At 40.4% G+C, this 17,061-nt stretch overlaps 1 protein-coding gene across 1 annotated transcript in view; it reads left to right on the top strand.

The window, feature by feature from the left end:
- NINL (ninein-like) overlaps positions 1-17,061 on the top strand; it is a 99,263-nt gene that overhangs the window by 11,833 nt on the left and 70,369 nt on the right. Inside the window, exons 2-4 of the mRNA XM_006860759.1 lie at positions 6,499-6,595; positions 9,871-10,043; positions 13,075-13,141. Coding sequence (XP_006860821.1) covers positions 6,499-6,595; positions 9,871-10,043; positions 13,075-13,141 — 337 coding nt within the window. The remainder of the gene's footprint in view (positions 1-6,498; positions 6,596-9,870; positions 10,044-13,074; positions 13,142-17,061) is intronic.

The following is a 17,061-nucleotide window of genomic DNA, read 5'->3' as shown; positions in this document are numbered from 1 at the left end:
GGGCTGATGAAATGAAATGCAGATGGGTCTCTGATGATACAATAGTGAATAATTGTTATCAGGACTGATTGTGAGGGTTGGAAATATAAAGGTAGATGTTTTATAGCAAGGAAGGGAGTGATTAACTTTCCAGTCTAGGAGCGGAGGTTCCTAGGACCATTAACAGGGAAGCGCAGAGTGCAGGACCCTACCCAGAGAAGCAGTGATGCCTGAGATGGAGGCAGAGACTATGACAATGAGCGATGGAGCTGCTGGGGACTTTAGATACAGAGAGGGAGAGGGACTGTGTGCTGAAGACTGGGGGAGGGGTGTGGGGGGCAGGCTTTCAGGGTATACCCTTTGGTTGGTTGATGATGCATGGAGGGGATTGTAACCATGGCAATGAAAGAATATATGAAAGAATGAATGTAAAACTAATGTTCTCCCATGTAAACTATCACATAACTCACAATAAAACATTAAAAAACAACAACACACACACACTATTAAGTATTAAGGCCACTGATAAACACAACATGTCCAAGAAGCAAAAGCAGATGACCATATCAGCACATGTCAAGAAACGAGATAAAATGTGTGAGACAAATGACCTAGAGGTAGACCTGGACTCCATTCTGGAAGGAGGGTAGGCCTTGGAAATGCCTGAGAAGGAATTCAGAAAAATGATTATAAAATGTTTCAAAACACTTTACAATAAAGTTGAGAAAAATAAGGAAGAAGTCAGGAAAGCGCTACGGAAACAATCAAATAAGACAGATACAGCATTGGAAACAATTCAAAACCTACAGAAAGAGGTCCACACTATCAATAATAGAATATCAGAAATAGACAATACTCTGAAAGGACAAAGGAATAGATTAGAAAAGATGGAAGACAAATCTCTCAATACTACTAAGATAGAAGAGAAAACACAAAAAAGAATTTAAAAATCTGAAAAAGGTGTAAGATTCATGTTGGATAACATGAAGAAGACTAACTTAAGAATTATCAGCATTCCAAAACAGGAAGAATCACACAAGTCCACAGAGGAAATAATTGAAGAACTGCTGGAAGAAAATGTCTTTAACATCCTGAAAAGTTAAAAGATACACATTCAAGAAGCTCAGCGAACCTCAGGGAGGATAGACCTCAAAATAAAATCACTGAGACATATTATAACCAAGCTCTCCAAAGTCAAAGATAAGGAGACAATGCTAAAAGCAGCTAGTGAAAAGAGAAGCATTACATACAAAGGCAAGCAAGTCAGATTAAACTCGGATCTTTCAGCAGAAACCATGCAAGCAAGAAGGCAATGGGGAGATATATATAAAACCCAAAAAGACAAAAAAAAACTGTCAACCCAGAATCCTTTATCCAGCAAAGTTATCAATCAAATATGACGGTGTAATCAAAACATGCCAGGATAGACAGAAGCTAAGGGATTTTGCCAAAGCCAACCCAATACTACAAAACATCGTAATTCTGTGGACTGAGAACCAATAAGAACAGACAACAACCAGAGATTGACATGCATAGCAGGACCTCCCAGAACTAAATCGACAGAAGGAAGAGTGGAGAACAGAACAAAACTATAAGAACAAACTCCGAGAATCTGGGAGGTCAGTCTATGATCTAAACAATTACAATGTAAAAGAAGGTAAACACTTAGGAACAGAGCTCCAGATGGTGAGAAGGGTCAGGTAGGTTACAGGATAAAATAGACAGCTTTAAATGGAGGCAAAAGTTAATGGAATATAAGGTAACCTCAAAGAAAATTAACCTTAAACAACATACCAAGAAAATGAAAAACCAAGAAGAACATGGAAATATTAAAACTATGAGGAAACTCACAAGAAAGAACACAAGAACCATGATTTCAACAAAGGACACACAGAACAAATGAGAGTCAAGAACCAAATAAAATTATAAGAACAGAGGATCTGGGAGATCAGTATATGATCAAAACAATTACAGTGTGAAAGAAGGTAAACACAGAGGAACAGAGATCCAGGTGAGAAGGTCAGGTAGATTACAGGATAAAATAGACTGTCTTAAATGGAGGGTAGAACAAATGGAATATAAGGTAACCACAATGCGGTTGGGGTGGGGGGTTTATTTTGGGTGTTGGGAGGGCAATACAAGAAGCGGGGAGGAGACAGAAGAACAAGATAGATAGGGGAACACTGAGACAGGTTTGCATGGCCTAGTGGGACAGGGGTAAATAGTGATGCATAATCAACCTTGGAACAACTGGGCTCTGGGATACAGGGATCTAGGTATAGCTTGAAGAGGGTAAATAATAGTAAAATCCTTGACTGCCTTATGAATATTAGTTTCCCTTGCCTACTATTGTAAAATAGACACTTGAGTGGGATAGAAAGGAGTGTTGGGGAACATGATTAGAGAAAACTTGTAAGCCCGTCTTAAGCCTATAACTGATTGAAATACCTAAAAGGGGTTCTACAACTTGCCCAGTGAAATAGGCCTTGTGCAAAGCCTTTCCAGAGTATAGGACCTTAGGTGGAATCCTGAGTCCCATCCAGGACCTAATGAGGTGGGACATTCCCACTAGAAAGGACAAGTAGACTGGAACAGCTACAGTGACAGAAGACACATCTTTAAAGAAAGATCATCAGGAAAAACCCAAAACAAAAATGTCGGCATGACTGGCTACTACAAGAATAAGCAAGCTGTTCGCCAGGAAGACATCAAAACTAGCAATCAAGTGCCTTCAGGACAAACTCCCTCTAAAACTGAAACTCAAAGGAATACACAAACAAACACGTAAGTTTGCTGGTGACCACACTGGTCTACTGGTGAGTGGAAGAGGCAGAAAGGCATCAATGAAGAAATGGGCTGAGTTCAACCCTAGTCCATTGAATCCTGTTGGCCTGGAGATGAGCGAGAAGAGGAAGGGCTGGTTGGTCCAAAGTGTGGTGAGACCTGAGGACACTTGAGCCCTTGGACAAGGACTTAGCCATAGAGGTCTAGAGCTAAGAGTGAAGCATCCTGTTGATATGAAGTGAGGGGAGATGCACAAGAACACCCAAACTTGCAGACAGTACCCTTTTGACTTAGCCTCGATGGCTCGATAATCAGAACTAAAAGAAGATTGAAAAACAACAACAACAAAAAATTTTTTAATAAAGGAAACAAGGGTAAATTGCTTCAATTTGATGAACCTGACCTATACTCAGAGCGGTAGTTACTCTACCAACAGAGAGGGAAAGAGTCTTCACATCAAATATCAATGCTATCGGCTCTGTACACAGGGTAGATGGGGATGGGCAACTTAAACATTGGCTATGTAAAATGAGGGGGCAATAAAGGCACGAAGTGACTGGCTTACAAGGTTTCAAGAGGGAGTGTAGTTTAAGAGTATGGGGGAAAGAAAGAGTCCCCACTGAATATTGTCATCTTGTCTAGATGGGTCGGGTGAAAAGAGATGGGGATAAGATTCATAAGATTCAATAGTGAATAATTGTTATCATGACTAATTGCCACTGTCACAATTGTAAAGGTAGAAGTTTTGTAACAAAAACAGGGTAGTGGTTAATCTTAAAGTCCAGAAACAGAGGATCCTAGGACCATCAAGAGAGAAGCGCACAAACAGAATGTGGGACCTTATCCAGAGAAGCAGCAGTGCCAGAGATGGAGGCAGAGATGGCAGCATGGAGAGGGGGAGTGGCTGAGGACTCTAGATTCATGGAATAAGAAGAGAGGGACTAAGAGCTGGTGGCCAGGAGGCAGACTTGCAGAATGTGGAGATGTAAATTAATATATATGCCTGAGTGATTTTATGTTTGTTGGTTTGTTTGTTTTTAAAAAGCTAAAGTGGATAGAGAGAAATACTATTAACTGATGGTATATCATTGTAATGAAACAAGGTATATGATTTGTTGAATGTAAAACTGATGATATGCCCTGTAAGCCTTCACTCAATAAAAGAATAAAAACTTAAAAAAAAAATCCATCTTGAAGTTTAATGCTATCTGTGATAGAATATTATCTATATATACACCTACAAGGAAGACCAGTAATGCATATTAATTCAAATTTATGCACCAAAAACTGAAGCCAGTGATGATGAAATTGAAGAATTCTACCAACTTCTCCAGTCTGAAACTGATCAAACATGCAATCAAGATGTATTGATAATTACTGGTTATTGGAATGAAAAGTTGGAAACAAAGTATTTGGGAAACATGGTCTTGGTAATAGAAACAATACTGGATATGACATGGTGGAATTTTTCAAGACCATTGACTTGTTCATTGCAAATACCTTTTTTAAACAACACAAAACATGGCTATACACATGGACCTCACCAGATAGAATACCCAAAAATCAAATTGACTACAAATGTGGAAAGAGATGGTGGAAAAGCTCCATACTATCAGCCAAAACAAGGTCAGGGCCATCATGTAGAACAAACTGTCAATTGCTCCTATGTAATTTCAGACTGAAGCTGAAGAAAATTAAAATTAAAACATACATACATGTTATATATTATATAAATATATACATGGGTGTTATGGCTCTGTAGGATAAGCATGGGACTATGAACCACAAAGTCAGAGGTCTCAACTGGCTAGAATATAGTTGCATGTTAACTCAAGTGACAAGGACAACAGTGTACAAGAGGGAGGTTGGCAGAAGGATGAAGATAGGCAAAGACACAGGGAGGAATGCAAGGGTTAAAGGGCACAGAGGTAAATGCTGCTGTATACACAACCCTGAAACAACAGTGTTTTATTGTTAGGTAGATGGACAAATACACAGCCTGAATAGTATGGGAGAGTTGGATTATATCCACAAATATATGAGAGTTTGACAGAGAATATTTGTACATGGGTATTTACACTTGCAGCAAATACCTATGAATGTGGAGGGACATACGTGGGGCCAAATGATGAAGACATCTTCGATATTGCTATACACCTGATTTCTTGACAGCTGCTTCCATGAACATTAATTGTGAACCCAGGCAAAATGAAGTCTTTGACAACCTCAAACTTTACTCTATTTATCATGATGTTATTTATGTGTCCGGTTGTGAGGATTTTTGTTTTCTTTACATTGAGGTGCAGTCTATACTAAAGGCTGTAGTCTTTGATCTTTATCAGTAAGAATTTTAAGTCCTCTTCACTTCTAGCAAGCAAGATTGTGTCATCTGTATATAATCCAGCTTCTCACCAATTATTTGCTCACCGAACAGATTGAATAAGTAGGGTGAAATAATACAACCCTGAAACACACCTTTCCTGATTCTAAACTATTCAGTATCCCCTGTTCTTTGAATAACTGCCTCTTATTCTATGTGTACAGATTCTTCATAATCACAATTAAGTGTTCTGGGATTCCCTTTCTTCTCAGTGCTCTCCACATTTGTTATGATCCATACAGTTGAAGATCTGTGCATAGACAATAAAACACAAGTAAACATCTTTCTGGTTTTCTCTGCTTTCTGCCAACGTTCATCTGATGTCAGCAGTGATATTCCTTCTTCCACATCCTATTTGATTTCTGGTAGCTCTGTGTCCATGTACTGCTATTACCATTTAAAAATTAAGTTCAGCAAAACTTTATTTGCATGTGATGTTAACGATACTGTTCAGTGATTTTGTTTTGTTGTGCATAGGGTCGCTATGAGTCAGTACCAATTTGATAGCACCTAATAACAAAAATACCTAAAATATCTATCTTTATGCATTCCATTTCATTTTTTATGACTTCCAATTTTCCTAGGTTCATACTTCATTCATTCCACATTTCTGATTATTAATGTATGTTTCTAGCTGTTTGTTTTTATTTTGAGTTGTGCCACATTAGCAAATGAAGATCCTGAAAGCTTTACTCCATCCACATCATGTAGGTCAGCTCTTCTTTAAAGAGGCAGATCATCCCCAGTCATATTTTCAGTGTCTTCCAACTTTAGGAGCTCATCTTCCAGAACTGTATTAGACATTGTCCCCTTACTATTTGTAAGATTTTCAGTGGCTAACGATTCAGAAGTGATCTGCCTCTCTTTCTTCCTAGTCTGGCTTAGTTGAAATCTCTGTTGAAACCTCTCCCCATGTTTGACCCTGCTGGTATTTTAAATTCTGGTAGCTTAGCTTCCAACATCACAGCAATACATTAGCCTCCACAGTACTACAAGCTGACAGATGAGAGGTGAGGGTCCTTCTTAGGTACGATCAGTGTTCTATTTCTCAGGGTGACTGCATGGATGTTTTCTTTATATACATTACGATTTTATGACCATCAGATCACTTTTTTCTACACTGTTCTAATTTTTTTGTTTTACTTTTTAAAAAATTGATAGTATATATTTAGTGGTGGGAGGGATTGTGATTCACTCATATTTTCATTATTTTTTGAAAGTCTTACATATTTGAAAAATGAACTATTTTCAGTGGAAAAAACAATATGATGTTTCCATCTGTAAAAAATTAAAAGACTGACTATTAAATGTATGGATCTTTCAAAACAACTTTGAACTCTCTTAAATTCACTTAGGTGAACTTTGAAGAATTTAAAGAAGGTTTTGTGGCAGTGCTATCATCAAATCCTATTGTTGCCCCCTCTGATGAAGAAAGTAGTTCTTTGGAACCAGGTAAGCAAATTTCTTATGGAATTTAGCTTCTTTTTATTATTTGTTACTTTTTGGCATAAAATATTCTAATTGAAGAATGTGGTGGTGGTGGTGGGTGTGTGCCACCGAATCAGTTCTGACTCATAGGAACCCTGTATAGGTTTTCTGAGGCTGTAGAAAGCCTTGTCTTTCTCCTGTGGAGCCACTGGTAGATTCAAACTGCTGACCTTGCAGTTAGCAGCCCAGCTCTTAATCCACTGCACTACCAGGGCTCCTTAATTGAAGAATGCAGCTGTCATGAAAATGAAATTCTAAACACCATTTTCTATTACTACCAATCCAGATGATCTTGTTTTTTTCTTCTTTAATTTATATATATTTAAAATAAAATGGGTTATACCTACATATAGGGTTGTTGACAAGATAAAATTAATAAATGTATGTGGCGGGGCTAAAGATTTTAAGAGCTATAAGTAGAATGCTGATGTAAGGTGTTCTTGTCATTGCACTCTATTGTTGGCAAAGCAGGAAAGATTGTCATAATCCCATAGAAAGACTTAGTGTATGTTTTGTGTCAGACAGTAATGTTGTTCTGTACTAATATGACTTTTTGTGGAATAAACATAATCCTTATAAACAGAAGTGGTATTCTCAAGGGAGGAAGCATCTTGAGGAATAGACGAAACCACTGGTCTTTGGTTCAGGTCAGGAGGTTAAAGGAGAGTAACAACAGACTCAGTTGGAAGAGTTTTGAAGGGAGAATCAAGTACAATGGTTGTCAGGTCAAGAGTATAGAGATTGTGTGTGATGATAGTTGGACGATGATGACTGAAATACTCATTAGGTTTTACTGCTCCATTGGACTCAAGCAGCCAAATAGCAGTTGCCTGACATGCTTAGTAACCTTAAACTTGGCTCTGATGAGAATGGATGCAATGGCTGTGGGTATGTTCCCTTACGAAAGGGGAAAGTGTGTAAAGAGCAAAGAGGACGACGTGGTATTGATTCGCACAGGGCAGAAGCAGGGGGAGTCCTTTCCCTTCATCCTCACCATCTGCCACTGCCATGGACTATGGGATGGTATAAAAGGATGTAGGAAAGGAGATACTATGGGATGGCAGTGTTGGGAAGGACCTGGGATAAATGAAAAAGAGACCTCAGAGTGTCTTTTATGTGCCAGGCATTGAACTTTGTGTACATCTTGTTGTTGTTGTTGTTGTTGTTGTTGTTGTTGTTGTTAAGTGCCGTTGAGTCAGTTCCAACTCATCGCAACCCCTGTAAAGGGTTTCCAAGGAGCAGCTGGTGAATTTGACTTGCCGACCATGTGGTTCACAGTCCAGTATTTATCCTACAGCGCCACACCAGGAGTCCATATACATCTTACATGTATTTAATTTAACCCTTATATAAATTCCATAGACATCTTGAAGTATTACTATACGTAGTATTCAGAAAAGGAAGTTGAGTCCCAGAAGCATAAAGGGATTATGCAACATCCCACAACTAGTCCATGCAGGCCAGAATTTGGGTCCAGGTTTCACAGCTTTAGTTCCCTGGGCTCTTCTACAGGCATCACTGCTAGAACCCTGTCCTTTACAGTGACGGCTCAAATTGACTCTCAATTTGAGACTCCTGTTGATTGCAAAGATACCTGGGTTAAGTGAAAAGCACTGTACAGTGGTAGAGGAAGGCCTGGGATCTGCCTGGCCCTAGGTGAGGCATTAATTGCTTCTTTTAATACTTTTCCTTGTTAAGATGTGAAGAAGGCACTTATCTTTTCACACTCACAGAATTCTGATATAATTGCATGACCAAGTATTTGAAAGTCTCTTAAACAGTCAGTGCATTGTGTCATTGACAGTGTGTGTTTGCCTCTCCATTCTAGAGTAAACAGACGTTCTATCCTGGATGTCTGGTAGTTCTAGCTTAAGGCAGTATTGTTCTGAGGGACATGTTCTCAGTTCCTCTAAAGTAATCAGAAACTATTTTAGGACTTGTGCTGTTTAGGACTGATTCTGGTTGGGTTTTTTTTTTGTTGTTGTTGTTGTTGTTTTGTTTTGTTTTAAATAGAATTCCAAAGCCTCTCTTATTTAAATGTTTCTTATGTCCTGCCTGAACACCACCCCTTGTTAGTGGATGGTGTTCTTCCCAGTGTTCATTACCAAAAACCCATCCAAAAAGGTACAGATTCCACTACTTGAATTGCTAGCCAGATGCTAGTGGTCCTACAGCTACTGGGATTTTACTAAGAAGCTGGTAAACCCAGGCCTTGCTTCAAACCAGTCTGCCTGTCAATTTGTCAGACTATGTTGCTGCTATGATTCTGAAAAGCCATCTACCAGTATTTCAAATACCAGTAGAGTCATCCATGGTGGAAAAGTTTTAGCAGAGCTTCCAGACGAAGGTTAGGCAGAAATAGATGAGATGGCAGTTTGCCATCAAGTCTCCAACAACATGACTTCTGTTGTAGTTGAGACCTAAGGCATATCTGCAATGAATGTTCATCTAGTTTTCTGACTAGTCTTACCTCATTGGAGCCCTGCCATCGTCTCTCAAATTGATTCTTTTCTGGTTATTCCCTACCTCTGAAGCTATGTCTTGTCAAGGCTGAGTTACATGCCACCCCATCCTCAGTCCCTTTCCTACCATCCCCCGGGTTCCAGATTTATGACAACTTAATATTGGGTCATCATGAATTTCTTCTCTGCCTGAAAGGTTCCAGCTACATTTTGCAGATGTAGAGAAGGTGTGCAGAAGGAAGTGGAGGGACTGTTTAGGATCCTGTCTCTGATCCCAGACTTGTCAGAAGTGCTGCTGAGCTTCACAGTCATCTACCTAGCTGTGTCTTAACTCCACACGTATGCCTAAAGGTCTCACCCACCACTCTCCCTTCCTCAGTCATCAGTTGAGGTGTAATCCTAGGACATGTGGCTCTGTAAGATGATCTCCAATTTCTAAAGCCATATACTGTGAGACTATGGGAGACATTTTTCTGTGCATAAAAAGCTGTTAGTCTTTTATTATATAAACAAAAGCAAAGTTCAAGCAGTGCATAGAGTTGAGAATGAATGATGCTTTCTCACCTGCATTCTCAGTCCCCCACCCCAGTTCATAGGTAACTGAGAGAACTAGTTTCTCTTGCTTTTCTCAACACTTTCTGTTTGTAAAAGCATGCATTCATGAAAGCATATTACACACCCAAATCTGTGCCTTCTCAAATGGCACTGTGTTGGCTTGAGTAGCTCAGAGAACTGATTTAAGGGGCTCCCTACCATGTTCCCCATTTTCCTTCCCAGCTATCTCACAGGCTGTCCTACCAAAGTATGTAAACGGCTCCAAGTGGTATGGTCGTCGTACCCAGCCTGAGCTGTACACGTTGGAGACTGAGGCCAGCCACTCAGCAGACTGGCAAATACAGGCTGACTTGAGTGACCAGCTCCACTGTGCCACATTTCTGCAAAATGTACAGGTGAGTCAAACTTCTCTTCCCCACCTCAGGTGCCCAATATCAGGTCAGTAATCACTCATTTAGTCATTGCTCACATCACATTACTACCAGATGCTATGAGGAAGGAGACACATATTCTCCAGAGTTTTAAAATGCCAGAGCTTGGATGCACATGCAATCTCATTTTAAATTATCTCAGAGTCTAATTATCTGCAGTATGACTCTGGCCAGAGAACATTCTCCTTCAAACATTGGGACAGTAGAGAATTTTTGTAAAAAATCATTTGTTTCTGACCCCTTTCCCCTGCTCACTACCACCCCTTCTAGTACTGCAAGAAAATTACTTTTGTAATTTTATTTTAATTTTTATTGTTGTTACATGCCATTGAGTCTGTTCCAACCCATAGCAATCCTGTATAGGGTTTTCCAAGAAGCGTATCCATCTGCTGTGTCCCACAATGGCTGTACTCCATGACCCCTGCAGAGAGATTAAACCGGAGTAGGGGCTACAGGAGATTAGAAAAAAAGAAAGACACAAAACACAAAATGAAAATAGTAAAGTTGGGACCAGGTGGGACACGGCACTCTGATGGAGATACTGTGAGCTTGAACTGCCAACTTTGTAGTTCAAATTGACTTTGCAGTCTGGTGCATTAACCCACAGCACCACACAGGAGTGAATTATTAATCTGTCAAGGATATAAAGAGGACATTGTCTTTCTAATGGCAAGAGCAAGTTAAGAATTTGGATGTACCAAGCTTACAGTTCACCCTGTCTTGAACACAAATAAGAATGCACACACACTTATCACTTTTCAAATAAGTATCTAATAACTCCCTATGACCTTGGGTGTTAGCTTAAGCTCTCTTGCCCAGTTCACTAAATTTTTCATGTCAGCACCTGAGGTTGACCCCAGTCACTGGTTAACGGCTGCGTTCTAACTCTTCTCCATGTTAAAAAGCATATCCCTGATAGAAGTCTTCCAGCTTAATCATAGACTTGTTAGATTCATTTTTCAAATATTCCAGCGTGTTCCTGGTTCTTGCTTTCTATAATATCAAGCTCTGAAAGTTGAGTCCGTATCAATAACATATCTTTAATAAGATAGTTTTGGGATTCCAAATTGATTGCCTTTTATTTTCAACATTTTTGAGACAAAGAGAAAAAAAAACCAGTAAGCACGTATTTAAATCTTACCATTTTCTCTCAGGGATATGGTGCACCAGGACAATGTCATAAATCCAAAACATTTGCTTTCTTATTCTTTTTTAAAATTTGGATTTCAGGTTTAGAGTGTTGGGGCTCTTTTGCTTTTTGAATCATCTTTGATCCATGGTGGTGCTGTAGGATAAGCATTGGACTGCTGTCTGCAAAGTCTGCAGTTCAAACCCACCAGCTGCCCCATGGGAGAAAGATGAGGCTTTCTATTTCTGTAAAGAGTTACAATCTCAGAAACCCTATACAGAATCGCTATGAGTCAGAATCAACTCAATGACAATGTGTTTGACTTTCGGTTTGGCTGATCCTCAAAAACTCAATGCAGAAAGAGCATTTTTAGTATTAACAATGAGTTGAATGCATTAGGAAAGTGGGACTGAATATATTGGCATTGCTGTGACTTGTCATTTAAATTCTAAAGTGTGAGAACTGTGGAGGTGAATACCACAGACCTCTACTAGACAGAACACTTAAGCTTTGGGGACTTCAGTTTCCACAGGAGAAAATGGGGACTGTGTGAATTCAAGCCTCTCCATGATCCCTTCTTGTACTCACATGCTGGATTCTCTAGGTTTGCTGTGTTTTTCTTTTGTACCTTCAATAGTATTCTTGCTTCCTTTCATCCATTCTCAGAGTCCAGTCTTCAAGACTGTACCTGCTAAGATTTCTGAGTCTTGATCAAACCAAAAGCCAAGTGCACTGCCACTGAGTTGATTCCTATAGGAGTAGAACTGTCCCATAGGTTTTCTAAGACTGTGAATCTTTACAGAAACAGACAGTTACATCATTCTCCTGCAGAGGGCTGGTGGGTTCAAACTGCCTACATTTTTAGTTAGCAGCTGAGTGCTTAACCACTGTGTCACCAGGGTTCCTATGAGACTTAGTCAACTAGGCATTTATTCCAAAGTCATTCGTGGGAATTCATAACACCTGGTCATTTGCAAACTGTAACTTTGTGATTGCCAACATAATCACTAAAGTGTGAGATTTTTTACTTAAGTCACAAGTTTCTTGATGGCCCCAACTCCTCTCCTGGCTGGGTATGCTAAATACTTGCTATGCATTATACCATTCCTGAGGCTCTTTAGAAGAGCAGAGTCCTGCTCCACCCTTTTGCCTGTTTGCTGAGCTGTTGTAGCTGATTGCTGTTGTTGTTACGTGCAGTTGAGTCGGTTCTGACTCACTGCAATCCTGTGTAGGATTTTCTAGGAGTGGTTGGTGAGTTTGAACTGCCAACCTTGGGGTCCAGCGCCTTATCCTGAAGTGCCACACGAGGTCTCCAATATGGCTGATAAGGAGCAGAATACTGAAGGACATGCTCTTGCAAGTCATGTCAACATAGTGCTATGTGACAGATGTTAACTGAAGCTTAATTGCCAGGGTCTAGAGCCAGCACCCGAAGAAGACTTGTTTTGTTTTGTTTTGTATTAGGATAACATATTATGTTTTAAATTTGAAGTGCTAATGATTTTAGGGTTATGTTGAGGAATCCCAGGTGTGTTTCCACAAAACAAGGTATGTTCCCAGTTTCCACTTTCTGGCACTTCCATTTTCAAAGAATTGGTTTGCATGTTGCTTGTGTACAAACATCGTGGCCCCTGCAGCCATGCTCAGAGCTGCCCCATGCTGCCCAGCAGCGTTGCCAAAGGGGAAGAGAGATTCTTTAGGATCTCAGATTTGAATCCAGCCTGTCCTGCCTTTAGTACTAAGCTGTTAGTTCTCCTCCTCAGTTACCCCTGTTCCACCCAACAAATACCATTCTGCCTTTACTTTATACTCTACCCATTTAGACATTCTCCAGAGGATTCACATCCTTTAAAATTTTTTCCACAGAGTTTGAAGTCAGATGAAGTAGCTGATGATGCCAAAGAGACTCAGAATGAGTTGCTTGAAGCACAAGGTAAAACCATCACCTCATACTTGGTACTTTGAAAGTTTCACGAGTGAGGTCATAAGCAGTGTGTCAGTCATAAAAATCATTTTCTAGACAGTGCCGTTTGGGCGGTGTCCCTGGTTAATGTATTCTGTAGGAGTAGTTAGTATGCCACGGAGGCCTCCATATCCACTGAGGTCAGAAGCTTATAGTCCCCCCAGCTACAGTAATGTCAGTGAGGCGCAGGCAGCAAGTCCCCACCCACTGTGGCCCCCAGGGCTCTTAGGCAGGCTCCGATGTGTTCAGGCTGAGCACATCCTCCTCCCACCTGAGAAGCAATAGTCAGAGACCTTGTTAGTCTAAGCACAACTAAGCCCTTAACTGCACACCAAGTAGGGCATGAGATCCTGGGCCTCAGTAGCCTTAGTGTGGTGACTTGACGACCTTGATGGGGATGCTGAAGTTAGTCACTGATGCTCAGCAGTAGATGAAGGACAGCAGTCCACTTGTGCTGTGGTGACGCCATATGCAAGATATGGTGTTAGAGAGTCAACGCTAAGGTGGCTGGACAGGAGTGGAACACTAAATCATTGCCACCTGAGGTTATACATGCATGCACATGCTTGTGTGGGTACAAAAACATTTTAGAAAATAATGAAAAACACTGTTAAGTGTAGTTGCCACCCAGAAGGGAAACAATTTGAGGGGAAGGAATTTTTTTTCATTTTAGTTGTCTTGTATTTCCTAACAATGCTTCATTAATGCAGAAAGGTAAACAAATATTGGCTCAAGAATTGATAAGTCTAAATTGGCATAAAATTAACTACTAAATTATGTGATGCTGAACAAAGGATAAAAATGAGAGGAGGGAGAGTGGGTCACATAAATCTTTGTGACTATGGAGCTCAAGTTTGTTTTCAATGATGCTGCAGTGTCGCTTCTCTAAGAAGCAGGGACAGGATTGCCTGAAAACAGCTTAGAGAAGGTGGTAGGAGGCAAGATGACTTTTAGGGTTTTAGATTTGAGAAGCCAGAAGTTGGGGTGATGGTTGGCAGTACTGTCTTCCTGTGGCTGGTGTCCTAATGGCCCCAGACCTCTTAGGTAGTCAGACTTCTCACGGGGTGGCTCAGGGTTCAGGTATATGAGGGCCCACACTTACGGCTGATACTGTCTAATCTCACAACCAGCCTGGGAAGTCATATGCACCCCTCACACCCACCCCACTAATACACCCAGACTCAAAAGCCTTGGGCACAGTTCTCCCTGGGAAGCCTTGGCTTTTTGGCTCTTTAAATTGGACAGCAAGGGGTAGTACCCGCCGCCTGTGGACCCAGAGTTGCCAGTGGTATTTCAAATACCAGCAGGGTTAGCCATGGAAGACAGGTTTCTATGGCACTTCCACACTGAGACAAACTAGGAATAATGATCTGGCAATCTACTTTTTTAAAAAGTTGGCTGGTGAAAACCTTATACATTGTAGTGGAACATTTTCTGATGCAGTGCCGGAAGATGAGCCCCTCAGGTTGAAAGGCACTGCAAATACAAGTAGGGAAGAACTGCCTCCTCATAGTAGAGTTGACCTTAATGATGCAGATGGTATAAAGTAGAGGGTCAGCAAAAAAGAGGAAGACCATCAGTTAGATGGGAGAATGGTGGCTCCATAAGATAAGCAATGGACTGCGAACCACAAGACCTGTGGTTCAAACCCACCATCAGCTTCATGGGAGAAAAATGAGGCTTTCTGCTCCTGCGAAGATTTAAAAGCATCAGAAACCCTACACAGGGTTGCTTTGAGTTGGAACCAACTCGACAGCACTTAAAACACCAATTACATGACTGCAACAGTGAGCTCAAAGGTAGCAAATTGTGAGACTGTGGGTACTGGCAGTGTTTCATTCTTTTGTACATAGGATCACTATGAGTCAGAACCCACTCAATGGCACTTTGTTGTTGTTGTTAAGGAGTCCTAGTGTGGCACTGTAGGGAAAGCATAAGACTGCTAACCACAAGGTCAGTGGTTCAAAACCACCAGCCTTACCTAGTAACATATAAATATGCTAGAAGGAATCTCAAAGGTGATTACTTCATGCCTCAGTCTAGCACAAGAAAAAATGAAGTCTTTGACAACTTCAGTCTTGTTTTCCATTGATAAGAATGTTGTTTATTGGTCCAGTGGTGAGGATTTTTGTTTTCTTTACATTGAGATGCAATCCATACCAAAAGGCTGTGTTCTTTGATCTTCATCAGTAATTATTTTAAGTCCTCTTCACTTTCAGCAAACAAGGTTGTTATCACAGGTTGTTAATGAGTCTCCAATCTTGATGCCAGTATTTTCTTCATATAATCCAGCTTCTCAGATTATTTGCTCAGCATACAGGTTGAATCAATACAGTGAAAGAATACAACCCTGTCACACACCTTTCTTAATTTTAAACCATTCAGTGTTCCCATGTTCTGTTTGAACAACTGCCTCTTGGTCTATGTACAGGTTCCTCATGAGCACAATTAAGTGTTCCAGAATACTCATACTTTGCAATGTTGTCCATAGCTTGTCATGATCCACACAATTGAAAGCCTTTGCATAGTCAATAAACCACAGGTAAACATCTTTCTGATATTCTCTGCTTTCAGCCAAGATCCATCGAACATCAGCAATGATATCCCTCATTAGGCGTCCTCTCCTAAATCCAACTTGAACTTCTGGAAGTTCTCTGTCAATGTATGCTTGCAGCCATTTCTGTATTACCTTTAGTAAAACTTTACTCGCATGGGATATCAAAGATACTGTCCGATGATTTCTGCATTCTGTTGGGTCACCTCTCTTTGGAATGGGCTAGAGCTGAAAGTGAAGCACCCAGCTGATATGAAGTGGGGGTAGGTGAGCAAGGATGTTCAAACTTGCAGATAGTTCCAGTTTGACCTAACTTGGATGACTTGATGATCAGAACTCGACTAGAAAAAGATAATAGAAATTTGATACAGGAATCAAGTGCAATTTGCTACAATTTGATTAACTTGACCTACACTTATGGATGTAGTAGCTTAAAATACCAACTGAGAGGGAAGGAATCTTCACATCAAGGATCAAACATATTTCCTCAGTACACAAGGTTGATAGGGAAAGGCATCTTAGACATTGACTACATAAAATAGGAGTCCTGGTGTGGCACTGTGGACTAATGTGCCAGACTGCAAAGCAGTTTGAACTGCAAGGTCGGTGGTTCAAGCTTGCCAGTTGCTCCTTGGAAACTCTATACAGGGTAGCTATGGGTCGGAACTGACTCAACAGCACTAACAACAACAACAAAGGCACGAAGTGGCTGGGGTGCAAGTTTTCAAGAGGGAGTTTTGTTTCAGAGCAATGGGGGGAAGGTAGAATGTTCACTGAATAGTTTTCATCTTGTCTAGATGGGTATGGTGAAAGGAGACAGGGTTTTTTATTCATTAGTGAGTAATTGTTATCATGAGTAGTTTGCAGTTGTCACAACTGTAAAGGTAGAAGTTGTGTAACAAAAAGGGGGAAGTCGTTTATCTTGCATTACAGGAACAGAGGACCCTAGGTCCATCCAGAGGGAAGAGCAAGAGTGGAAGGTGGGATCTTAACCAGAGAAGCATTGACACCAGAGACAGAGACACAGATGATGGTATAGAAAGGTAGAGCAGCTGAGGAATCTAGACTCATGGAAAAAGGAAGTCTGTGTGCTAGTGGGCAGGAGACTATCTTGCAAAATATGCCTTTGGCTGTTTAAATGATTATATATTCCTATGTATTTTTGTATACATCAAAAAAGCAGGGAGGGAAAAGATAGAGGGAAATGCTATTAACCAATTGTGCATGAAGGAGATTGTAATCATTGCAGTGAAACAAAATTGATTGAGTGCAAAACTAATTTTCTATGGTGTAAACTATCACTTAATTCATAATAAAAGCTTAAAAAACAGAAGAC

The sequence above is a fragment of the Chrysochloris asiatica genome, unplaced genomic scaffold, assembly GCF_000296735.1.
Source record: "Chrysochloris asiatica unplaced genomic scaffold, ChrAsi1.0 scaffold00039, whole genome shotgun sequence".
Taxonomy (NCBI): Eukaryota; Metazoa; Chordata; class Mammalia; order Afrosoricida; family Chrysochloridae; genus Chrysochloris; species Chrysochloris asiatica.
Note: the sequence above shows the minus strand (reverse complement) of the source record. Positions and strands in the feature narration are given on the sequence as shown.